We start from the raw sequence: 27,079 nt of genomic DNA, 5'->3' as shown, positions 1-27,079 counted from the left end.
AAAGTCTGAACCTGTTTTAGTACAGATGCGATTTTTAAAAAAAATTTTGAGGTATGATTGATCGAATGCACAGAGGCTAAACCCAGTTACAGAGAGACAAACGGTATTGCCTTATTTAATTCTCACAATATCCATTTCATATTCATTTACTTATTAAAAGTATTTATAAAACATTTGCAATGTGCTAAATGTTAGGATTACAGTAATAAGGTAGTCATCATCTCTGCCCCCAAAGAATTCCCCCCGCCAAAGGAGAAACAGAAATTAAACAAATACAAATAAATATTTGATGGCATATGGTAAATAAATGACAAGGGAGGTAGAACAAAATATTATTTCAGATAGGGCGGTCTAGAAAGTGGTCTCATAGAAGCTGACATATTTAAGCCAAGACCTAAAGAACAGGAGGAAGAAGAAGGTCCTTGAGAAGATGTGAATGACTGAAGCATGGAGAACTTTTTCCTCTACTAGAGAAGCTAAAGATCAGGGAGAGTACCAAGAGAGAGTGGTACTTGCTAAGTCTAGGAATGGACCAGATAATCCAGGGTCGTGCAGACGCAACTTCATTCTAAGTGCAATGGAAAGGCCTACAGGGTTATAAGCAGGCAAGTGAAGGATCTGATTTATATTAAGACACATTACTCTAGCTCTCTTGTTGAGAATTGATTGGAGGAGAACAAGAACAAAATTAAGAGAGCTGTCCAGAAGTTCTTGTGGTATTTCAGGTTGGAGGTGGTGATAGTTGGATATAGAATGGTGTCGGAGAGTTGGAGAGAAGTGGATGAGTCCAAGGTATATTTTGGAGGTAGAATACAAAGGGCCTGATGGTAGAGAAGCTGTAGTCAGGGAGAACTTAGATTCCTGGCTTGAGCAGTGGAGCGGACATATTGCCATTCTCCTATTTTTTCAGTCTATGAGACTATAACTCCAAGAGATTATGTAATATGTCCCAGGAGGTATAACTAGTAAATGGTGTACCAGGATATGATTGTGGGCCCATTCAAGTCCATACATAACCAGTATTGTATTCTCCCTACAATGAATCATATCCTGCTATTTTCTAAAGAGAGAAATGATTGTCTGCTGAATTATAATCTGTTGCCCATAACTCTTTTGTTTGGTTATCAGAAAAAAGTCAATGTTCAGGTATGTTATTGGAAGAATATTTTTGTCCTGGAGTGGACTGGGAAATATTATTTGAATCACACTCTGGAGATGATGTTACTCCTTAGGTGTCTGATGTAGGTAAGCCAGATCAAGTCTGAAGGACTGGAAGCCATAATGCTAGATATTGACTTTCTGTTGCCAGTTGGAAAACCAAGCTTCCTCTCTTTGTTCTCTCCTATGGGATCAGGAAGAGTGTCATCTCTGAATTTCTCTGAGGTATATTTCAAAAAATTTATTGGATGTTGTTAAGGGCAGTTGCCCTGGAAGAAGTGGTCTTAGTCTGTGGGAAAAAAAGAAAACACAAAATAGGTTAATAGAGACTAGACCCACAGCTTCCCCACCCCCAACCCCAAGTCTACAGATACAGGAGGGGAGGGGCAGACAGATAGTAGGGATATTGATAGCATAAGTGGGATTCAGTTAAAACAACAACAACAACAACAACAACAACAACAACAAGTAGTTTGAAAACTCAATTATGGATGATGACCCTAATGCAAGATAACTTCTCAGATACATTTTGGATGTCCTGAGACTTTCTGTATCTTCCTGGTATTTTGGGAATCTGTAAAATGGCCCTTTTACTTTATTTGCAAGATCATAAGAAAGGTTAAGAATATAAGAACATGAAGCAATCATGGGTTTACCTCCTTGGAATGATTAATTGTGGAGTAAATTGTAATGGAGTCCTGTTTTGTGGGTGCTGGGATTTTCATTTCCTGCAAAAAAAAAAAAAAGCATCATATGCATTTGGCTCACACAGAGACAAAGAGGTTCATGCACAGGTATATTCTTGGGGAAAGCAATGTGATAGAAGAGGGAATATGTCAAAGTTCTTTAAGAGGAAGAGCAAGAAGTGTGTTTAGCAGGAGGTGATGGAGATCAAGCCCCACCAGTTCAGACCTGAGGAGTTTTAATGGCTTTTCCTGAGCCCAAAACCGAAGAGCAAACCAGAGGCCTCAAGAACGAGAGAGAGAGAGAGAGAGAGAGAGAGAGAGAGAGAGAGAGAGAGAGAGAGAGCCTTGTATGAAGAGAGGGAACCATTCTCATCCTGCATCTAACTCTCCTTTCCTCCATCAATTTTTAAGAACAGTCTGTACACCAGAGTTATTGTATTATATATATATATTTTTGTCACAGATTTTCACTTGTTATAACTGGAGTAGTTCACTTTGCCTACTCCATTTGTCTCTGTCTTTATAACTGCCTGGTCACCACATCATTAGGAGTCTTCTCAAGCATTAGGAACTGGTAGATGAGGAACACCTGTCCATAAGAATGCCTCTGTCTGAAATATGCAGTGCAGGAGCAGCAGCAGAAGTCCACAGTCCCCATGGGGCTGGGGATGTGGCTCAAGCGGTAGCGCGCTCGCCTGGCATGCGTGCGGCCCGGGTTCGATCCTCAGCACCACATACAAACAAAGATGTTGTGTCTGCCGAAAACTAAAAAATAAATATTAAAAAAAATAAAAAAATAAAAATAAAAAAGAAGTCCACAGTCCCCTTGAAGCACCTGCTTTAAGCTATGACACTTTGAATTAATGAAGGAATATTTAGAGAATTACTGAAACCTCAGAAACTCTCCAAAGTACCACTTTTTTTCCCTCCCAAAGAAAAAGCTAATAAATTGGCTGGAGGTTAGTTTGAGGTTTTGTGGACAGTGATTCAGCTTGCCTTCAATAGGAATTTGGAAAGGCAATTGAACAAGCAAGAGTGTCCCTTCTCTTCCAGGAGCCTACTTTAGAAATGCCTGCAAGGCCGTGGATGAGGAGGACTTGCTTGGGGAATCCAAGATTTCTAGCTGGGTCATTGCTTCCACCATTTCAAAGAGGAGAGCTGCTCATGGTCTTGGCCTCTCAGGAGGTATAGCATCACAGGGTGGCCAGTACCTTGCCAGGGAATTCTTGCCTGCTGGGAGGGATAAGCCTCCTGAGTAATTAAAGTCTAGAATAATTAGTGAAGAACAAAAGACAAAGAGTCAGAAAGGACCGTTTTAAAGAGTTGGAGCCCCTGAGAGGTCCAGTCCACACGGGCACTGGAGCTAGACAATTAGAAAATGGCTTTACATCAAAGGCAAGGGTAAGGTTTCAAGGGTGGAGTCTTGCATCCTGACATCGTGCAGTCAGCAGGTTGAATGGCATCTTGGCAGGTCAAACCAATCTCGGGGGCTGTGCGGTTGGGTGGGATAGCAGGTCACCCCATCTCTGGTGCTGTGTGGGACCAGGCATAGTGGAATAGGGCTCACATGTGTCTGGGCAGTCAACCAGAGGAAATGTCCACTGGAAGTTCCCAGACACCAGATTATCCCATTCACTAGTCTGCGATGAGCAATACAGTCCACATACAACTCACAGGCGACTCTCAACAGTATAGTGTTATTTAGAAACGTGACATATAGATGTTTTATTTAGGGGGTGGTGGAAATAGTAGGGACCGAGGAGTTTCCAGTGCTCCACCAAGGCCTTCCCATTATGTTGGCAGAGGAGAGGAGAGCTGCTCATGGTTTAGTCTCCCCTACCGTGGAGGGGTTGCAGATTCTGGTCCCTCTTGCCCTCTTGAGAGACTACTTCTGAGCTCCCCTAACATCTCTACAAGCTTCCTGCTATGGAACTGTCTCCATGGAAACACTCAAACTCAGTGGAACTCGGATCCATCCTGCACATATTAATTGAGTGTCATGCTAGCCTATAGGAGAACAGAAAAGAAAATCTAATTCACCCTTTCTGACAGCTTGTAATTTTACCGAGGGGACAAGACCTACTGAGGCACCCAACAGAGAAGAGCGGAGAGCCAAGAAGGAATAAATGTTCACTGCGGAAGCAGCAGACCCTGGAAAGGTCTTGTGCTGTGTTTGCAACCCCCGTTGTTGCCCTCTCCTCTCAGTAGCGGATGTCAGCCGTCAGGTGATTTGTGACTGTGATAAGTTTGTGAGCGATCCCTGTAAAAAACAGCCACAGTGATGTAGTATGAATCTAAAAGGACTCACCAGGTTTGGATACGTGACCTGTGCGTACACGGTGCTCCCTGGAGAGACTGATGTGCACTCTGTGTTCTGTAGAGGCTCTGCTGTTAAGACAAAGAGGCACCATCAGTGGCAGAAGGACTTTGGGACTGCTTCTCCCAGTACCTTGCCTTTTCCGACCACTTTCTGTCCCCAAAGAGGCAATTGTCCAAGCCTCCCCTTTCCTTAGGGCTCACTTGGACAGTTCTGGGTTGAACCAGAACCTTCTTAATCATGTGGTTTGTTTCTAACCGCCTCTCTTGAGTGGGGAGTGGTCTTGAGGTGCCCTTGGGCTTCAGAGGTGTCCTCGGGCTTCGTGTGTGAATGACTAAGTATCACTATCTACAGAAGAGCTGGAGATGCTGTGAGCATAATGTAACCAATTATTTCCCCGAGGAAACATTATTAACCCTTCACAGGCCCTTAAGGTGAATTCGATTATATTAGAGATGAGGAACTGCAGGCCCCCAAATCTCCACTGACTTGTGTGAAGTTACATGGGAAGTGATGGAACAGGAACTCGAATGTGTGTCTTCTGACCCCAGTCCTCAGGCTCTTTCCTAAGCACGATATCTCGCATCTCTGACTCAAAGCCAGTTTGAGCCCAGAGCCTGTACTTGCATCCCTAGATCACACTTTCTTTTTCCACCGTGTCTATCCATGGTCCAAACCCTGGTTAACCAGCAGTGATGCAGTCACAGGCAATTTGGTTTTGAGTCTTTGATGCTCATTTTTTTTTTTCTCTGCTCAGAATTTTCTGGGTGCAAATGGAACCGGCTACCAGCCCTTTCACTAGAGCAAACTTATGCATCAGAAGGGAGGAGAGGGACTCCGATCTCACTAACTGTGTGAGGTCCACGGTACGTGCTTGTGAGCTTGCACCGCGGGGTGCATCTGAGTAGTGACATTCTGACTTCCTGCCAGCCTCCTTCCTCTTTCTGTCATCTTTCCCTGCCTGCTTTATGATCAGCAGTTTAAAGTCTGGGTGCTCACCAGGATGCTGAGTTTGCTGAGTATGCAAAGGGAGGGAGCCTGAAAAATAAATAAGGAAATTGAAATGTTTGAGAAGAGGCCTTCTTATCCCCCACCCCCAATAGGTGCCTCTCTAGAGAATGTGGAGGAAGGGGCCCCAAAGGAAGGGTAGGTGGGCAAGTGGACCCTGAGGTGGGCTCCTAGTTCTCCCAGTAGGACACCTCCTTTAGGATATTAGCAGGTGCTCGGTCACACCCCTAGGATCGTCCCTGCATAGCTGAGCTAGGGTTTGCTTGCTCTCCACCCTTCACCTGTTTTCTGTAAGAGATTCTTAGCAATCAGAGGCCCCAAACTCTAAATACCTGCAACCTGGGAGGAGAGACAAGGAGGGAGAAAGTACACCTGCCTGTTCTGTTCTTCCAAGCCCGTGAAGCCAGTGCGCACGCAATGGCGAGGAGAAACAAAGCAACCAGAATCATAATCAATGTCCTGACCCAGTTTACATTTTTCTTAACACCTGAAAAGGGGAAAAAAAGAAATGGAACTTCTTTAGACACCTAGAGTGAGTACTAGAGTGTTTTTCTCGGGGCCTTCACAGAGTCTCTTGGGTTCATCTGTACCCAGAGTTCTGGGACTCTGGCAGGATCCTGGATGGTGAAAGCCCTGCTTTCTGAGTCCTTCCCCCCTGCCCCCCTCAGAGAAGGGCTTGCAGAGGAGGAAGGAGGAGGGAGAGACTAGGAGGTAGTGAGAAGCACGAGGCCCCAGAAGCTGCCTACCACCCCACCCTTAGCTGCTGTTTGGCTGTCTCCCACTGCCACTGTTTTGGGAATCTTGTAGGGTGTTGAGGACATGGCACACCCCACAGTTGCTCAAGGCTCTTAGAGACACCTGAGGCTGACTGTTACCTGTGCAGAGACTCTGGGCAGTGACTAAGGATGATAAATTGCTGACCGGGTTCTCAGCTATGCAGGTGTAGTTCTGTTCACTGGAACTCATGGGGTCCCAGGAGATAGTGAGGTTTGGTTCTCGCAGAGAGCTGTTTTCTGAGAGCTTCCACCCGAATGAGACAGTATCATTTGGATTCTCCAGAGAGCAGGTCAGGTGGATCTCACAGGTGCTATTCCCAGACAGTTGAGTGTGATGGGTAACTTGTAAGTTACTCAGTGGTCCTGTGTACAGAGAAGAGACGTGGGTTAAGGATGAATGACTCAGTTAAGACTGCTCTAAAAATTTTTCATTGCATTTATGTTTTGATATTTCACTTCTGCTGTATACTATGGCCTGTATACTCTAAAAGACTCTCCTTGTATCATCTAATTGATGGTAGGAAAGTCTGGGGTGACCAATGAAAGAGACTTCAGTATGAGACGGAGTAACTGGAAAGATAAATGGGAAGGGAGAGACTATCTGGGTAATTTGAGACTGGTCTCTCTACCTTTCTGGGCTCCAGATTAATCCTTGGGGTACCTTCTGATCTGTGAACAATAATACCTCTCATAAAGACAATTTAGAGACTGGGGAGCACATAAATGCAAATATATTGTCAATTTAAAAAAAATTATTTTGTAGTTGTAGATGAACAGCATACCTTTATTTTTTTAATATATTTTTTTATGTGGTACTGAGGATCAAACCCAGTGCCTCACACAAATGCTAGGCAAATGCTGTGCTACTGAGCTACAGCCCCAGCCCTACATTGCCATTCGAATTGACATAAATGCAGAAATTTCTGAGACCAAAGACTGGAAAGTGTTGCCCAGAGAAGCAGCTGTTGCCTCGAAGTGGCAAGGAACCAGTGGAGACGTGAGAGCAAGACAAAAAAAGGCCCTAACCTAGTCTTGACCTGGGGATAGAAGTAAAGGTGATTCCACAAAGAACAGAATGGCTCTGACTCTCTGGTTAGAAGAGATTGAGTGGTGCTTTAAACTTAATTAACCGAAGGGTGGGGGTGTAGCTCAGTGGTAGAGTACTTGCCTAGCATATAAAGGGTCCTGGGTTTGATCCCCAGCACAAGGGGAGGGAGGACTTAACTGAGAAGTTATGGAATTAAATGTACTTATAACTTGCTAGAATGGAGTTCTTGTGTACTGAAGGAGTGTTGGATTTGGATCCAAGAAAATCTGGGATAGGATCATGGCTTTATTGTTTGCTGCTCACATGACTATGGACAGATTATTAATATCTCTAAGTTTCCTTCTCTGGAAGATCAGGCAATAGTATCGACTTCTCAGGTAATTATGAGCATTAAGGGAGACAGTGCCTAGCACAGGGATGACAAATAGATGGCATGAATGTCATGGCTTTTGTCCATGGCTGACCTCAAAAATATGTCCTGTTACTTTTTCCCATGTAGCGAATATACACCTGTCTATTTGACATTTACACCTGGATATGAGTATATCACAAACTCGGTATATCACAAAGTCTAAAAGGACTTCTGTTTTTCTGTCTAGAATCTATTCAATCTGTACCCTTCCCCCATTTAGGGATAATAATTTCATTCCCTCAGGCCAAAATCTCTGGCATTATCTGTGACGCATCCCTTCATCTCATACTCAAATCAAAAAAGTTCTGGTGACTTTTCCTTAACATATACCCCGAATCCAATCTCTTCTCACTGCCTCTGCTGCTACCACACTGGTCCAAGCCAGCGCCAACTCTTGCCTGACTTATTGCAATGGCTTCCTCCTTGGTCCAATGGCTTCTCAACAGTGTAACCAAAGGTATTCTTTAAACAAAGTCAAAGTCATATTGATTATTTGCAAAACCCTCCAATGGCCCTCAATGTCACTGACAATAGAAGCCAAAGTCTTTGTGGTGACTCTCAGGACCTTACAATGTACCATCCCCTTATTTCATATTCAGCCTCTTGGATGTTCTGTGAGCATGCCAGGCACAGGGGAGACTTGCTAGGTGTGCTCTTCCTCCAGATATCAGAATAGTTCACTCTCTCACTTCAACAGACCTTGCCTCATATTTTAATGAGGCCTATTCTGATCACGCTCTTTAAAATGGACTCCTGCTTCCTGGCACTCCTGAAGCTCCTTATGCTGTTCTAATTTCTCCCTTTTCCCCATAGAACTCATGGCTTTCTTACATACACTTGTTTATATATTACATGTATTATTTATTACCTGCCTCCATTCCCTATACAGAATGTCAGGGGGCGGGAGGGATCTTTGTGTGTTTTGCTCACTGATGTATTTATTCTAAGTGGCTGGAAGAGTACATGTGCATTATTTATGGTCCACATTGACTCAGTAGATAAACCTAACAAGACTTCAACATCTTTTTTTAACACTAAACTCTGGTCAGTTACTCTCCATTCACTGGTATTGGCTTATAACATTAATCTCTGCCATCCTTATCCTCATGCCGAGGGACGATTGGTCAATACTGAAAAACAGATCTATCTATTGCATTTTGGAAATTCCTTTTCACTCTTTGTAAAGCGAATTGCTGTAGCTTACATATCTCTTTGTGTGTGATCTTTTGAAGGAGAAATAATACGAACTAAAAAAAAACATTTAGGGTAAAAAGCCCTGGAAAGGGATTGGCATGATGGAGTCCCAGGAATGTGGTTGTTGCAAGAGAATTCATGCTTAGTTTTCTCCACTGTGTCAGGACATTGTCTCGGCAAATGTTGGTGTGGTGTCTGATCTTGGGCTCTCCATAGTATGAGTCTCACTTCTCTTCAGGGTCTTAGCACTGCCTTGATGGTCACTTGATGATCAGGGAGGGTGATCTTGTCTATAAAGGCTAAAGATACATCCCAGAACCTATGAATATTACCTTATTTGGAGAAAGGGCCTTGCAAAAGGAATGTAGTAGATAAGGAGGTAATCCTGAATTTTCTGGGAGGCCCTGAATCCAATGATGAGTGTCCTTACAAGATAAAAGCAGAGGGATATTTGAGACAGACGAGGCAAAATCACAGAGAAGAGAGGAGTGATGTGGCCACAGAGACAGAGAGTGGGACGATGAGGAATGCCACCAGAAGCTGGAGAGAACAGAGTTTTCTAAGGGCCTCCAGTGGGAGTACACTTCTGACCACAGCTGGATTTTGGACTCTCAGTCTTCAGAACTTTGAAAGAATACAAATACATTTCTGTTGTTTTGGGTCTGAACAGCCTCAGAAAATGAATACCTTGACCTGGTACCATTTTGCCCCTTTAGTTGGAATCTCTTGCTGAGAATTTTTCCAGACATCCTTTTTTTCCTCCTACAACATTTACCTGTTCCATGTCATATTATTTCAAGAACATGACTTTGACTCATCTGACATGATAGACTCATCAACTATCCAGGGACTGTGCACTAAATGTTTATGAGTGTCCTATTTGTAGAGAAATTTTAACAATTTTTTTTTTTGAGATAACATCTCTTAATCCGAAGGCTTCCAGATGAATTTAAGACCTTGTGGGATCTCTGATAGGTAGTAATTATACAGTCTCAGTGGTCTTTAAAGTTGCCTAGTCTGGTGGCCAACTTAATGCTTGAACCCCTTGTAAAACATCTCTGGGAAGTGATTTTTTTTTTGAAAAAATAGCCTAAAGTCATTTTTGGCTCTTTGAACATCACTGATTACTATATATATTTTTTTGATATAAACTTATACATTATCTCATTACAGTTTCCTTAATTCTATGTTGAGGATATTTTCACTGTTTAATCTTGGGGAGGCATTTTTTTCCCCCTAAAGGTCAACATGAGCCATCTGGGGAAAATATTGTTAAAGGTCAAACAACATTGACAGAAAAGACTTTTCTCTTTATTGCCTCACCCTCACAGAGCACTTCCTAGGTAGACCACTGTTCTGCACACAGACCCCTCTATTGGGTTAGTCTAGGCTTTGGGTAAAGTGAAGTATTGTGGCAGTCTGGTTAGGTGGGAAGTGCTATCACATACCATCTCTGTGACTGTAGGCAAGTTCCTATATAACCTTGTGACCAAAATGATGCCTCAAGCAAAAGGGTTGCATCTCATGGAGACTTTGTGAGGGTCACATGCCAGATACATGTGGTGAACATGTTAACGGTATTATAAATATTTCACGTCCATCAATTATACTACATTTCTGTTTGAAGGGGCCCTTTTTATTGGACAGGGGGAAGGGAGGTGATGCTGAATGGACCGCCATAAGACAGATCTATTCTCAGCTCTGCCACTATTTGGTTGTGCAGCGTCATTGAGTTGCTTCTCCACTGGACCTCATTCTGACTCCAAATACCATCCTCTTTACCAGTAGACTAGAATACACACTTGTAGTCACATAGGATTGAAAGATCTAAATTTTTTTTTAGTACGTATAAAATGAAACCCCACATTTAGACTCACTGAAGATCCTCAGAGTGTAACAGGAAACCGTTAGAGAAGGTTCTGTGTTTATCTGGGCTTCGTAGAATCCTGCGTCTGTCATCGTCAGGTTGCTGAGATGCAAGGAGTATGTCTGGGTGAAGTTTAGTCGCTCTTTCCAGTTTTTAAAGGGCACCAGGTGTTGTGTCTCTCCTAATTCATTTAGGTGTATGTATGCTACGTTTATTCCATTGTAATTCCAGCTGATCACATTGGCTTTCTTATCCGCAGGAAAGTTCAGGAGGAAAGTTACTGACTTCCCCAGAATCCCGTTCACCATCCTTGGGGGAGAGGTGCATCGTGAAACTGCTGCATTCCCTGTAAATACAGAAGGAAAGGGCTATAAAACCATCCACGGCAATCTTCCAATTCCTGTGCCTCTTCCTCCATCTCTGCCAATCTGTTAGAGCTTTTTTCAAACTGAAGCCCAGAGAGAAAATGGGGAGAGAAAGGGTTAGGAGTCTGACAGTGGATAATCACAGCCCCAGTGGCTCCACCTCCAGCAAAACATCTGGCATTCTTGGTGGGTTGGCAGATGACCCTGGCCCCGTGCCCACTTCTACACTAGCTGGTCATTCCTGGGCCATGACCATACTTCATTATCCCAGCCCCTGAGTATCGCCAGCTAGCCAGGCTGGTGACCTGAGCTGGGTTCACAAGAGCTGGCTACACCAATCACTTAATAAAATGGCGAAGAAAGCTCGCAAGCACACAGAAAATACCTTTTCTAAATCTAAGATGGCTCTCGACCTTAGGGGTCTGTTGGAAAGAGAGCGAGCCACCTGAATTCTTTTTATTTTTTATAGGGGGTGCACACAAAAGGAGGTTTTCAATGGAATGTTCTTTCCAAATAAGACAAGGGGGCAGGTTTCAAGGCATTGAGTGTGATGTCTTGCAGTCAGGAGATTGATCGGCATCTTGGCAAGTCACACCTGTCTCAGGTGCTGTGTGGGAACACAGGCATAGCAAGAGCAAAGTGCACATGTGGGTTGCATGGCCCAAAGAACACGCAACAGTTGTGTTGCAGGCCAGTCCTCCCATATGCTCAAATGTGCATCGCTCACATACACAACCCATGGATGGCCCGTGACGCCTGAGTCCTTAGGCATCAGGTGGTGAGGGACATGGAACTACATCAACTCCCTGGCACAGACTCCAAAAACTTCAAGTCTTTGCTGATGAAGTATAATTACAGCTGGACATTTACTGATTGCCGACTGTCCATATAGTATGCTTGCTTAATTTAGAGGATTAATAACAGATTTACTGCATACATAGTTTTCCACATGCATTATTTCATTTGATGCCAACTACAATTCTTTGAGGCTAATAGATTGGATTATTATTTCTACTTACAAATAAAACCTAAGACACAAAAGTTATCTAGCTTTCCCAGAGTTACATGGCTCAAGAATAGTAAATCAGCATTCAAACCTAGGTCTTCTGACTTCAACTACTTTTATTATTTTCCTGCTCTCAAAAAGATTTCAGCCTAGGGGCTGGGGCTGTAGCTCAGTGGTAGAGAGCTTACCTCGCACATGTGAGGCACTGGGTTTGATCCTCAGCACCACATAAAAATAAATAAAATAAATAAAGTAAAGATATTGTGTCCATCTTAAAAAAATCTTTAAAAAATATTTCAGCCTAGTGATTGAGGAGTTAAAACTGATAAAAAATTTTTTTAAAGTAGCACATCATGGATGCATTCTCATAAACCTATTTCAGAGACCCAACATTTGAGCCAAAAGAGTGAAAAAGTCTTGATTCTTAAAGACGATGTTTGTGTCAATGAATAAGTAACCATAATCAGGGCTTCTTGGGATCTCTTATGTCTCAGGAAAGGAGCTAAGTGTGTGTGTGTGTGTGTGTGTGTGTGTGTGTGTCTGACACTCAGCTCCTAGGGGAGCTTGCATTTCTGTTTCCTTTCCTGAATTGTCACGTGGATTCCATGCTGCCATCATCCATTCCCCTCTGCACTACATCTTTCCCATCAGTAATTCAACTCACTGTAATTTGTGGTCATCTTCAGCCCTGATCCCTCTGGGAATCACATGGGTGAATATCACCTGCTAAATCTTTTGTTTTATCTTGGGGTTTATTTATTTATTGACAAGCAAAGTTTTGAGCCACATTCAGTCACATACACACACAATGTTATGATCCCATTTATGTGAAGTTGTAAAACAGGCAAACAAATCTATGCTGTTTCCTTTGGGAAGGAGGGAGGTGAATAGAAGGGAACATAAAGAGGGGTCTGAGGGGCTGGTGATGTTTTGGACCTTGACCTGTGTCTGGCTATATAGGCATTCATTGTATACTTCATTGAGGTAGTAATGAGGATTTGTACAGTTTTCTCTTTGTATTTAGAAAAAAAAAATTAAAACAACAACACATCCAAAATGAAACCTAAACGAACGAAATAATTTCAATAACCCATAAAGACTAAGTGATCTGGCCATTTTTCTCTTTTCAGTCTAAATTTCTGTAATTCTCCTTTGTTCATTTTGCTTCAACTTGCTTGGCTATTCTTCAAATAGACCAGGGATTTTGCCCTTGTAATTACCACTGCCTGAATACACTTCTTCCAGGTAGATATACAACTCATTCTTTTGCCTTCATAATGTCTTTAATACAAATGTTCCCTCTGCAAGAGGCCTTCTGTGACCATGCTTTCCTCACTATCAACCTCCACCCATACCCAGCTGCCTTTGGGTTTATTTCTCTCCATAGTACTTATCATGTGGTATATACCAGAACACACAAATGTGCATTGGTTTTTCTTCCTCCCCTCCACTGAGATTTAATCTTCATGGAGGCAAGCTCTTGTGGTGGTTTGAATCTGAAATGTTCCCCAAAGCTCATGTGTTAGAAACATGGTGCCCAGGTGCAACAAGGTTTGAAGGTGGGTCTTTAAGCAGTGATTGGGGTCATGAGGGCTCCATCCATTGATAGCGGAATGGACTATGGGAGGTGGGACCCAGCTGGAGGAAGTAGCACACTGGGGTAAGGGTTTATCTATTTCCCAGCCCCCTTCTCCTTTCTCTCTCGCTCTCTCTTCCCTCGCTGCCATGAGCTGGGCACCTTTCTTCCTTTGCATCCTTCCACCATGATGTTTCGACTTGGAGCTGGTCAAGCATGGACTAAATCCTCTGAAACCGTGAGCCAAAATAAACCTAAGTTGTTCTTGTCAGGTATTTTAGTCACAGTGGTGAGAATCTGACTCATACACAGGATTTTCCTGTCTTTTCCACTGTGGTGAATATTTGTGAAGTGAATGGACACATCTCTATCCCTCCTCTTGGGGGTTCTCTGTCCAGGATGTTAAGCTAAATTCTTCTTAGTAAAGACACTAGATTTATCTAGTGGCTCAAGTACTTACTCACCAGGAACTGTGCCTCTCTGGCATGGCATACTCCTTTAAGTTCCCTTGCTTTTATAGATTGCAATAATTAGTTTATTTAACAAGTTATTTATTCTATTATTTGCTCAGTTCTATGCTAATTCAGTGAGTAAAAATTTAGAAATTAGGGCATGCAAACCATATTTATTAGTCTGTGTTTCTGTCTCTTTGTTGTAATTATGAGATTATTTTCCTCCTTTTTCCATAAACTTGAGAGAAAACATTATGCTTATTTTCTCTGGATTCCCAGTACTTAGCACAGTTTCTAACTCAATAGATATACTTGTTTCCATATTTCACCCACTGGATGATATGTTTCTGAGAATATGAATAATGTCTTACCACTTTATTTCCCCAGAATCTGGTCCAGGGGATTCAGTGAAGGCTAGGTAGGTTGAGATTAGAGTGTCATTTCTGAGAGGAAGCCAAGATAGGGTTCAGGAGCACAAATAGAGGCGTCAGTCATGGTAAAAAAAGAATGAGACTAAAGATCTCAAGAGATTTAAATGTAAAAAGGGCAGTAAGATTGAGATATTTCACAAAGATTGTCTTTAAAATTATAAGAGCAGGAGATCTGATAGGTCCAGGAAGAAGATGGATGCACATGGATCATTCTCCAAAATAGATCATAGTTTAGGTTGCAAAACAAATATCAACAAATTTTAAAAGACTCAAATCATGTCTTCTCTTATCACAAAGGAATAAAACTAGAAGTCAAGAACATAAGAAAAATTGGAAAATTCATTAATGTATGAAAATTAATCAACATTGTCTAAAACAACCAATGAATCGAAGAAGAAATCACAAGGGGAATTAGAATGTATCTTGAGACAGGAGGAAATGAAAACACAGCATACCAAAATGTATGGGATGCAGCAAAAGCAGTGCTCGGAGGGAAATTTATAGCTGTAAGTGGTTACATTAAACATAAGGAAGATTTCAAGTTAACAATCCAGTTTTACACCTGAAGGAACTAGAAAAAAGGAAAGCAAACTAAACCAAAAGTTATCAGAAGGAAGGAAACAATAAATACTATAACAGAGATAAGCAAAATAGAGAATAGAAAAATAATAGAGAAAATAATGAAACCAAAAGTTGGTTCTTGGAGAAGATTGGCCAAGAAAAAGAAATTGACAAGGCTCAAATTACTGAAATTAGAAATGAAATTAGGGACATTACTGTATTACTTAGATAAATAAAAATGATGATAAAAGAACACTATGATAATTGTATACCAACAAATTGGATAATATAGATGAAATAGATAAATTCCTAGAAACACACAAACTATCAGACATATGAAGAAATATAAACCTAAGAGAACCTTATGATAAGAAAAGAGATCCAATCAGTAATCAAAAATCTCCTGACAAAGAAAAGCCAGATGAGGGGAGGATCCAAGATGGCGGGCCAGAGGGAGGCAGCATTCTGTGTCACTTTGTGACCTGGGATTCAAGCTGTGAGAATACTGCTTCTCTGCAAGTGATATTCCTGCTCCCACACAGGAATCATGGTCCTGGGCCCTTCCAGGGCTCCAGGTCTCAGTGACAGAGTAGGTCTCCCAATGACTTGCCTACACAGGACTACCAGGTACCTGAGTGAGACCACTAGTGGCAGCAGCATATGCACAGAACTTTGGCCACCCACCTGAGCAGAAATCACCGAAGCTGCTCCCATGCAGGTCACTCGGCAGCTTCCCACGAGTAGGAAATCCAGCCACCACTCTCGTGTGAACCCCCATCTACCAATATGGGGCTCCCCTGGTCGCTACCATCTTGGGACTCTGCAGCAGAGGGGATAGTCCCCTACAAGAAGTAGCCTGCCTGCACCTGGGAACTTCATACAGGCTCTGAAGTCAGCCAACAGCCATACACTGCACTCCACAGAGCTCGACTCTAGCACCATCGCCTGGATCATCCCACCTGACCCAACACCGCACCCCTGAAAGCAGGTGCCTCCATCTTGGGCCACCTTCATCACCATCTTCAGTAAGGGCAACTCCCAGTTTGGAGCTCCGGCTGGCCGGGTGCCCAGTTTCTAACTCCCCCCCTTCCCAGCAGCTGCTACCCCGGCACAGTGACCCCCTGATTTCCTTCACCATCCTGAGCGTGGAGATACCAGCTAAACAACAGAAGACCCCAGCTATTGGATGAGAAGGGAAGCAGGAAAGATACTGATCTCCAAACAAAAGAAGCCCTGTTTCTTCCTCAAGATTTTTTTTTTCTCTCCTTTCCATCTCTATTCTCCCACCTTTCCATCCCCAACATATGTGAAATCAAGTACTTTGCATGAATTAGGATTTTGAGGACTGGGATGTCTGAATAGTACATTACAGTTGTGTTGTATTTTCTTTCTTTCCACCAATTTCTACTATTTTAACATTTTTTTTATTTTTCTTAATATATATGTGTGTTTATTTTAGTACTCTTTACTGTCTTTCCACTTATTTGTCTATCCCAAATTACTTCTCCCTTCTCCTGCTACTAATCTTCCTCTTTAGATTTCTCTTTCACATTTCCTAAGATATAATAACTCTATATCCTCACCTCCTACCTCCTCAGCATATCATTCTACTCCTCACCCCCGGTTCTTTGTCCACCATCAGAAACTGTAAACCCTTTTTACAAACTTACTGAGTACATTGTAGATGATAATTGAATCCACCATTTCTGTGCATTGTGACCAAACTGTAAATGTCTTAATAGTTTTAAGAAATAGACAGATACTACCCTACATCCTATCAGATCATGGAATGAAATTAGAAATTAGTGATAAAATAAAAAATAAAAGCTACTCCAACACCTGGAGACTAAATAATATGCTACTGAATAAACAATGGGTTGCAGAAGACATCGAGGAAGAGATCCAAAAGTTCTTAGAGGAGAATGAGAACACAGATACAACATATCGAAATCTTTGGGACACTATGAAGACCACACTAAGAGGAAAGTTCATTGTATGAAGCTCATTCCTTAAAAGAAGAAAAAGTCAACAAATAAATGACCTAACATTTCATCTCAAAGCCCTAGAAAAAGATGAACAAATCAACACCAAAAGCAACAGAAGACAGGAAATAATTAAAATCAGAGCTGAAATCAAAGAAATGGAAACAAAAGAAACAATTTTTAAAAACTGGCAAAACAAAAAGTCGGTTCTTTAAATAAATAAATAAATAAATAAATAAATAAATAAAGTTGAAAAACCCTTAGCCATGCTAATGAAGAGAAGAAGAGAAAAAACTCAAATTACTAACATACATGATGAAAAAGGAAATATCCCAACAGACTACAGAAATACAGAAGATAATTAGAAATTATTTTGAAAACTTGTACTCCAATAAAATAGAAAATATCAAAGATATTGACAAATTTATAGGGCCATATGATTTACCCAACTGGATCAGGATGATATGCACACTTTAAACTTTGTCCATCATCAGAACAAAATAGAAGATGCCATCAGAAGCCTACCAGCCAAGAAAAGCCCAGGACCAGATGGGTACATAGCCGACTTCTACAAGACCTTTAAAGAAGAACTAATACCAATATTCTTTAATTTATTTCAGGAAATAGAAAAAGAGGGAGCATTTCCAAACTCATTTTATGAGGCCAATATCACCCTGATTCCAAAACCAGGCAAAGAAAGAAAACTTCAGACCAATATCTCTAATTAAGTAGATGCAAAAATTCTCAATAAAATCTGGCAAATTGAACACAGAAGCATATCAAAAAGATAGTGCACCACAATCAAGTGGGGTTCATCCCAGGATGCAAGTTTGGTTCAACACATGGAAATCAATAAATGTAACTCATCACATCAATAAACTTAAAGATAAGAACCATATGATCATCTCAATAGATGCAGAAAAAGCATTCGACAAAATACAGCACCCCTTTATGTTCAAATCACTAGAAAAACTAGGAATAAAAGGAACATATCTCAACATCAATAAAGGCTATCTATGCTAAACCCCAGGCCAACATCATTCTAAAGGGAGAAAAATTGAAAGCGTTCCCTCTAAAAACTGGAACAAGACAGGGATGCCCTCTCTCACCACTTCGATTTAACATAGTTCTTGAAACACTAGCCAGAACAATTAGACAAAAAAAAAAATTAAAGGAATACAAATAGGAAAAAAAGAACTCAAATTAGCACTATTTGCTGAAGATATGATTCTATGCCTAGAAGACCCAAAAAAATCCACCAGAAAGCTTCTAGAACTAGTAAATAAATTCAGCAAAGTAGCAGAATACAAAGGCATTTCTGAATCTCAGTGACAAATCCTCTGAAAGGGAAATAAGGAAAACTACCCCATTTACAATAGCCTCAAAACAAACAAACAAAACCTTGGGAATCAACCTAACAAAAGAGGTAAAGGACCTCTACAACAAAAACTACAGAATGCTAAAGAAAAAAATTAAAGAAGACCTTAGAAGATGGAAAGATCTACCTAGTTCTTGGATAAGTAGAATTAATATTGTCAAAATGACCATACTACCAAAAGCATTATACATATTTAATGCAATTCCAATCAAAATCCCAATGACATTTCTCATAGAAATAGAAAAAGCAGTCATGAAGTTCATCTGAAAAAAAAAGAGACCCAGAACAGCTAAAGCAATCCTTAGCAAGAAGAGTGAAGCAGGTGGCATCACTATCTTAAACTATACTACAGATCCTAAACTATACTACAGAGCAATAGTAACAAAAACAGCATGGTATTGGCATCAAAACAGACTGGTAGACCAATGGTACAGAAGAGAGGACACAGAGACAAACCCACAAAATTATAGTTATATTAGACAAAGGCACCAAAACATACATTGGAGAAAAGATAGCCTCTTCAACAAATGGTGCTGGGAAAACTGGATATCCATATGCAACAAAATGAAATTAAACCTCTATCTCTCACCATGCACAAAACTCAACTCAAAGTGGATTAAGGACCTAGGAATTAAACCAGAGACCTTGCACCTAATGGAAGAAAAAGTAGGCCCAAATCTCCATCATGTCAGATTAGGCCCTAACTTTCTTAATAGACTCCTGTAGCACAAGAATTAAAACCAAGAATCAATAAGTGGATGGATTCAAATTAAAAAGCTTCTTCTCAGCAAAACAATCAGTGAGGTGCATAGAGAGCCTACAGAATGGGAGCAAATCTTTACCACAAGCACATCAGATAGAGCACTAATCTCTAGGATATATAAAGCACTCAAAAAGCATAATACCAAAAATAAAAAACAAACAAACAAACAAACAAACAAACAAAAAAAAAACCCCAAAAAACAAAAACCAAGTAACCCAATCAATAAATGGGCCAAGGAACTGAAAGATACTTCTCAGAAGAGGACATACAATGAATCAACAAATATATGAAAAGATGTTCATCATCTCTAGCAATTAGAGAAATGCAAATCAAAACTACTCTAAGATTTCATCTCACTCCAGTCAGAATGGCAGCTATTAAGAATATAAATGACAATAAGTGTTGGCAAGGATGTGGGGAAAAAGGTACACTCTTACACTGCTGGTGGGACTGCAAATTGGTGAAGCCAATATAGAAAGCAGTATGGAGATTTCTTGGAAAACTGGGAATGGGAACCACCATTTGACCCAGCTATCCCACTCCTTGGTCTACACCCAAAGGACTTAAAAACAGCATACTACAGAGACACAGCCACATCAATGTTTATTGCAGCACAATCCACAATAGCTAAACTGTGGAACCAACCTAGATACACTTCAGTAGATGAATAGATACAGAAAATGTGGTATATATATATACACAATGGAATATTACTCAGCAATAAAAGAGAATAAAATCATGGCATTTGCAGGTAAATGGATGGAGTTGCAGAATGTAATGCTAAGTGAAGTTAGCCAATCCCCCAAAACCAAATGCTGAATGTTTTCTCTGATATAAGGATGCTGATTCATAGTGGGGTTGGGAGGGGGAGCAAGGAGGATTACATAAACTCTAGATAGGGGAAAGGGATGGGAGGGGAAAGGAGGGGGCATGGGGTTAGAAAAGATGATGGAATGAGATGGACATCATTACCCTAAGTACATGTATAAAGACAAATGGTGTGAATATACTTTGTATACAACCAGAGATATGAAAAATTGTGCTCTATATGTGTAATATGAATTGTAATGCATTCTGTTGTCATATATAACAAATTAGAATAAAAAATAAAAAATAAAAGCCAGATGACTTTACTAGTAAATTCTAATTATTCAAAGAACACCTGTCATTCTTAAACTTCCCCAAAAGAGGAGGAGAAAAACACTTCCTAACTCATTTTACTTGGCCAGAACAATCCTGATACCAAGGACAAAGATATCAGGCAAAAAAGAAAATTATATACCAATATCCTTTATGAATATTGATGCAAAAATCTGCAACAAAATACTAACAAACTGAATCCAACAATATTTTATGGGGATTATACATCATAATTGAGTGAAATTTATCTCAGATAAGAATACCCACTTTCACTCCTTTTATACAACATTATATTGAAAGTTCTAGCCAGAGCAATTAGACAAGAAATAAAAAAGAAATGAAAGGCATCTAAATTGGAAAAGAAGTACTATTTCAATTCAAAGATGGTATGGCCTGATGAATAAATAGAAAATTTATCCATCAGAAAAATTAACCAGAGCTAATAAGTGAACTTGGTAAAGTTGCAGGATTCAAGGTCAACATACAAAAATCACTTGTATTCCTCCATACCTGCAAGGAACAATCTAAAAAAGAAACCAAGAAAACAATTCCACTTGACAATAGTAATTAAAAGAATAAAGTACCTTGCAATAATTTAACTAGAAAGATGTATACACTAAAAACTAAAAAAATTCCTGAGAGATATTAAAAATAAACCCGAATAAATGAAGAGACATTCCATGTTCACAGATTGGAAAACCATATTAAGATGGCAATACTGTCCAAAGCAGTCTACAGATTCAATGCAATCTGTATTAAAATTGCAGTGACTGTTTTTCATAAGTGAAAAAGTCAATCTTCAAATTTACATGGAATTTCAAAAGGTCCCAAATTCATATGGAATTGGGAAAGGTCCCAAATAGCCAAAATAATATTGTAAAAGAAAAACAAAATTAGAGTACTTGCACTTCCCAATTTCAAAACTTATATATATATATATATATATATATATATATATATATATAACTATGGTAATCAAAACAGTGGTGTGCTGTTATAAGGATCGACATATAAATGACTATATGGAATAGAATTGAGAATCCAGGAATAATCTCTTCAACAAATTGTATGGGACAACTACAAAAAAATGAAGTTGGACCCCTACCTCTCACCATTTGCAAAAATTAACTCAAAATGTATCAGTCACCTAAATATAAGACTTAAAACTATAAAACCCTTGAAGAAAACATAGGGGCGAATATTAGTGATCTTGGATTTGGCAGTGAATTCTTAGATGTAATACCAAAAGCACAAGCAACAAAAGAAAAAAACAGGTTGCCCAGAGCCATCCGTGGACTGTGTATGGACCAACATCATAACCAGTGAATAGGAAAATCTGGTATCGGGAACTTCCATCTGCAATCCTGCTGGTTAAGACCGTCCAGATACATGTGAGTGTCTATTCAGCTCTGCCAGGTTACACCCAGCACAGGAGGTAGGCTGACCTGTGGCAGCCATCATCCCCAACAGACTCCCAGAGCCATTTTTGAACTGTTCTGTTCCACCTCCCACCAGGACTGGAAGAGACAGACTATCAGGCGTTCTGCTTTAAAAACTAATTCTGACTTTGTCTCTTATTTCTTCACTAATTACTTCAGACTTTAATTTTCTCAGGTGGTTTATCCCCTCCTGCACAGGAAGAATTACCCTGGTGAGGTGCTGGCCACCTCGTAATAACAGATAAATTGTACTTCATCAAAATTCAAAGCTTTTTCTTTCTGGGCGTGGTGGCAAACACCTGTGATCCCAGCAGCTCTGGAGGCTGAGGCAGAGGGGTCGAAGATTTGAGGCCAGCCTCAGCAATTTTAAAGCTCAGAGGAGATATTACATGCCAAAGTTCTAATCGTTCCTCATCACCCATCCAGAGCACATCCATTTGTTTCCTCCACCCCAGTGCCTTGCTTAGTTTCTTCCTAGCACAACGCTGGGTAATAATGTATACGTGCATGTGAACATGTAACCGTGTGTAAGGTGGTAGCATAGTGAAGTGGCTGTGGGCACAGCTTCTGGGGCCAGGCTCCTTGAATGTAGCCCTGGTAACCCCTGTTTGTTTCCTGGGCCCTGGAACATCTGCATCCGTTTCCTGCAGACACAGCTGAGTGTGTTTCTCTTTCTACCCCTCCTCCTGTAGCTGGGTGAGTCTAAGCTAGTCACTTAAGTGTTAGGTACCTTCTTTTCTCATCCGGGAGGTGAGAAACTGTATATTTCATAGGGTTGTTATTAGAAATATCCACAGAAACAGGGAGAATGAGAGAAGTTTTAACAGGAGGACATTCCAAATAATTCATAGAGGAGTTCAATTTCTTTTTCTTTTTGGTACTGGGGATTGAACTCAGAGGCACTTAACCACTGGGCACATCCCCAGCCTTTTTTATATTTTATTTAGAGACAGGTTCTCACTGAGTTGCTTAGGTTGGCTTTGAACTTGCAATCCTCCTGCCTCAGCCTCCTGAGCTGCTGGGATTACAGGCGTGTGCCACCACACCCGGAGAGGAGTTCAATTTCTTAAACAGGGAAAAGTGAGGTTAAAGCTTGAGTTGCTGGTCCCAGATCAAGAAGTGACTCTTGAATGAACGAAAGAATTCTCTTTCTGCACCTTCTATGTATTTCTCAAGGTTTTATCCTAATTCCACTTTTCCCCTTGGATTCATTGGTAATCTCTATGGTGTTAACTCTCAAGTCGCCATTCACAGCCTTACCCCTGGTCCCAAATTTCCAGCTGCTTTCAGTAACATCTCCTCGTGGATGTCACACGGACATCTTAAAATTAATAGGTCCCAAAATGAACTTACCTTCCTCCCCATGGCTTCTCCCTGTTCCCAAAATTGTCACCTTTTTTGGTTGTCCTATCTGAAGTATGACCGCCCTCCCCGCCATATTTCTATATGTTCTTTCTCCAATTGAGTTATTTCATTTTTATCATTTATCAATATCCAAGGTACTATTTTACTTGTTTATAGTTTGTCTTCCTGTCAAAATGTCAGTTCCACAAGAGCAGGAAGTTTTGCCTGCCCTGCTCATGATGTAGTCCCAGAAATTGGAACAGTGCTAGGTATTTGGTAGATGCCTGATGAATATTTTTTTTGGATGACTTAACAAAATTCTCTCTTTTTTTTTTTTCATTGCCAATTAGTTTAGTAAAGTCTACATCAGTGGCATCTTTGTTTTCTCTTATGCTACTGACCGGTTCGTCCAATGGTCATTGTTTCTCAGAAGTATTCAAGAGCTTTCCAAGTGATGGCTAGTGAAATTTGGGTGTTATTTAAATGAGCTTAGCCTCAGTTTCTCTATGTTAAAATGGGGCTATCAGTAGTATAAATTCATGGAATTGTCAGGAGACTTCTAAACGTGATCCACATATAGCTCCTGGTCCAGTATCTGAAATAAAGTAAGTACTTCCTACATGCTATCTTTTGATCAGCTACTCCCGGGCTATACCTGGCAGCTTCTTGCCTGGTCTCCTCTCCTTGAACACTGAACTTCAGTTACAATGAACTACTTGTGGTTTCCCAAGCATGGAAACCACAAGTAGTCCATCACATATATTCTCTATGTGATGGACAGCCAGGAACAATGAGAAGGCTACATTGAGTAAGTCCTTTCTCACTGACATATGAAGCATTGCTGGGCTAGCTAGCTAGCTCCTGATTTGCATCAAAGAAAGGGGAAGCTCATGTATCATTATTATTATTATTTTTGCCCTTGACAAAAAAGAACTATTTCTGTTTGGGTCCCCCAAACTCAGGGTACATGAAATCATAAGTTTTAAGTATTTTAGATGAGGAGAGTGAAGCCCAGAAAGTATAATTAACTGACCTAAAGTTGCACCGTAACCTGGTAGCCGAACTGTAGAGGATTCGCTTTCTTGATCTAAGTTCTCTTTACAGTACAACATGTTGGTCATAATCCCCAAACAGTCTTAACTCACAAAAGCCCAATTTCACAAAAGCCCCCTGCAAACACATCCCTTACAGGCAGATTCAGTTGTAGTTGTTACCCCCAAAGCCATCTGCAGCCTTTATCATTCAATGCACAGATAAGGTGGCAGTTTAGAGTTAGCCACCGTGAATCCACCTGGTCCCTCAGCAGAGTCAGCCATACAGCGGTGTCTACATAATTTAGGTTGAGCAGACTGCGCAAAAACAAGGAGTCACTCAATGACAATGTGGGGCTATGTGGATATTTACCTGAGCTTTCGCAGAAGACAAGCAGGAGAGATTGGAACAGCCAGAACATGCTTTCAGAGGTGGAGACCCGTGCTGAAGACACTGAGGGAGTCAACAAATTGAAAGTATCTCTGGGAAGACTGACTTCCTGTCAGAGACGTGGTATGGCTTTTTTTTTTTTGGTACTGAACCCAGGGGCATTCTACCATTGAGCTGCATCCCTATCCCCAGTCCATTTTATTTTTTTTTTATTTTGAGTCAGGACTATCACTAAGTTGCTGAGGCTGGCCTCGAACTTGGGATCCTCCCACCTCAGCCTCTGAGTTGCTTGGATTGCCGTTTATAATATTATAAACCAGTTTATAATGTTAACTCTTCAAAATTTATGAAAATGTATGTAGTAGCCTAATGTGCACTTGAGAAATTATGTGTTTGCTGTATTTCAGTGGAGTAGTCTGTATATATCTGTTAGGTCCAATTTGTTTGTAGTGTTGCTCAAGTACTCTGATTTCTGACTTTTTAAAAGTTCTTTTTGTTCCCCTCTCAGCATATTTAGCATCATGGTTTCAGACTTTATCTGATAAGTTTGATGTCTAGGTTTTCTTAGGGACAGTTTCTGTCAATTTATTTTGTTTCCTAGAATGCATTCTGATTTTTCCATTTCTTATGTGTGTATTTTTTTTTTCACATAATCTGCTCCCCCGCCCCTGGAAAAAATAGCCATTACTTCATCTTTGTAAACTGTCTCTGTACTGGGGTTGTCCTTTACCAGTTATCTGGAATTTCTTTTAATCGTAGGCTCCTAATAGGTTGGATATGGTTTGGGTATTTCCTCCAAATTTTCATGTATCAGAAGCTTGGTCCCCAGCTGGTGATGTTGAAAGGCAACAGAACCTACGAGAAGTAGGGCCTTGAGGTTCCCACTCTGCCCTTGCTACATGTCTCAGCAGCTCTGGTGAAAGGAGAAGTGGCAGCTTCCGAAGCTTGCACCACCTAGTTGCCCAAGAAGAAGGTCAACTCATTGGTCAAAGGGACAATGAAGGAAGAGTCCAAGAGGATGGGTGATTGACAATGGTGTTAGATAAAGCTGCTCCTCTAAAATGGGAAATTAAATACCCCCCAAAAAATGTAGTTGGAAAGGACAAATCTTCAGACGTAAATGTGCCCCCCCCCAAAAAAAAAAGGGAAAATGGGAGCAAGAGAAAACAGGCCAATAAGGAACTAAAGTTTTCCCTGCAACAAACAGACTAGGAACACAGAGAGCCCAGCTTCTGATGGAGCAGAAGAAAAGGAAGCCAAATCTAGTTGATCACACACCATGTCTTACCAGTGCTCCCTGTCTCCCTCTTTGTACAATCCAGAGGAATATTTTTATCAACTATTTTGTAAATGCAAGCGTTTTTAGGAGCTCTAGCAACATTTTTATAAAGGAGTCAATAGAGCTCAGCATAGAAGCGTCCTTGTGGAATTTATTACAGTGAGAGAACACAAAGAAAAATCAGTAAAGGCAAAAGGGTACATAGAAGAAAGTCCAGAAGAGACCAGGCCCAAGCTTCCAAGAGTCCTTAGTGGAGTCACACAATACATGCTTATTTTCTTCAACAACACATTGGGCAACACCTCTGAAATGTAGTCTACCAGGGAGGCTTGCCTGAGCCTAGGAGTTCAGGGCTTTAATCCACAGACAGTCATGCAGACATCCTCTGCCTAACATGTACCAAAATTCCAGAACCAAGCAGATATTCAGCACACATGAAATGGTTTGCAAACAATTTATGCAGTGTAAGCTACTCTTGTCAGGGAATGGTGGGATCCTTCCAAAGTTCAAGTTCTGAGGACCAAACCTATTATATTAACTCTTTTGCATTTTTTACCTCTTAACTGTCTTTTCTGTATAGGTGATGAAACCAGTATTTTTGTACTGCATTTCCAACCAAAGATTTTATAGCACCTGTTAAGGGAATGTTCTAGGAGTAAATATAATGATTTTTGGTACTGAGACATGTACTAAAGGATATTAAAGGATTGCCACATTTCAGGTAATGCTATTAAAGGCCTTTCAATAATTAATGAAAATATCATACATGGATCACTTCATCTGTCATTTGCATAACATCAGACACAATGGATATCTATCTATCTATCTATCTATGTATCTATCTGGTGCTGAGGATCAAATCCAGTGCCTCACGCATGCAAGGCAAGTGCTCAACCATTGAGCCATAACTCCAGCCCCATAATGGATATATTTGATGAGAAAAATCAGATGTGGTCTGTATCCTGATGGAGTTAACAGTCCAATAGAGAAAGAGAGACATTAATGAAATAATCACAGAAAGAAATGTTTAAAAACAAAAATCCAAAAGCTGCTATGAAGAAAAGAGATAAAGTACAGTAAGAACAAAATATGGGCACTGGATATATAGTCTGGAACAACAGAGAAGATTTTCTCAGGAAGGGACATTTGAGCTGAGCCCGGAGGACTAAGTGGACATTAACTGGGTAAAGTTGTGTATTAGAGTTAGTGAAGATAACAAGGGGCGGGGGTAAAAGTATTTCAGGCAGAGGGAAAGTCGTAGGGCTAATGTGAAGATAATAAAGTGAAATGTGTCAGACCTCAGAAGATATTACCAAAGTTTTAAAATCTCACGTGGCTGCTGTATCTGCCCCCAGAAGTGGATCTCTGAAATTCTTTGGGGTTACCGGCCAATTTCAGCCTCAAAAGAAGAGGATGCAGGGATGAACTGGGGGAGCTGAGAGGCCATGCACATCTTCAGAGAGTGGCTCAGAGCA

General features: G+C 40.7%; 1 protein-coding gene across 6 annotated transcripts; it reads right to left on the bottom strand.

Moving 5' to 3' along the window:
* Window positions 1–27,079, bottom strand: Slamf6 (SLAM family member 6). 6 transcript variants are annotated; one of them, XM_027950744.3, is made up of 9 exons: window positions 26,918–27,079; window positions 24,308–24,388; window positions 10,477–10,812; window positions 6,045–6,308; window positions 5,546–5,656; window positions 5,161–5,199; window positions 4,153–4,232; window positions 1,815–1,886; window positions 1–1,447 (listed from the first exon to the last, which is right to left on the bottom strand). In XM_027950744.3, the coding sequence occupies exons 2-9, from the start codon at window positions 24,354–24,356 to the stop codon at window positions 1,400–1,402; spliced, it is 999 nt and encodes a 332-aa protein (XP_027806545.2). In that variant the 5' UTR covers window positions 24,357–24,388; window positions 26,918–27,079; the 3' UTR covers window positions 1–1,399. The 6 variants fall into 6 exon arrangements, with proteins under 6 accessions (XP_027806545.2, XP_027806550.2, XP_071474362.1 ...); XM_027950749.3 differs by lacking the exon at window positions 24,308–24,388 and having other exon boundaries at window positions 26,918–27,078; XM_071618261.1 differs by lacking the exon at window positions 24,308–24,388 and having other exon boundaries at window positions 26,937–27,078.

The sequence above is a fragment of the Marmota flaviventris genome, chromosome 10 (assembly GCF_047511675.1).
Source record: "Marmota flaviventris isolate mMarFla1 chromosome 10, mMarFla1.hap1, whole genome shotgun sequence".
Classification (NCBI taxonomy): Eukaryota; Metazoa; Chordata; class Mammalia; order Rodentia; family Sciuridae; genus Marmota; species Marmota flaviventris.
This window is presented reverse-complemented; position numbering and strand designations above follow the sequence as displayed.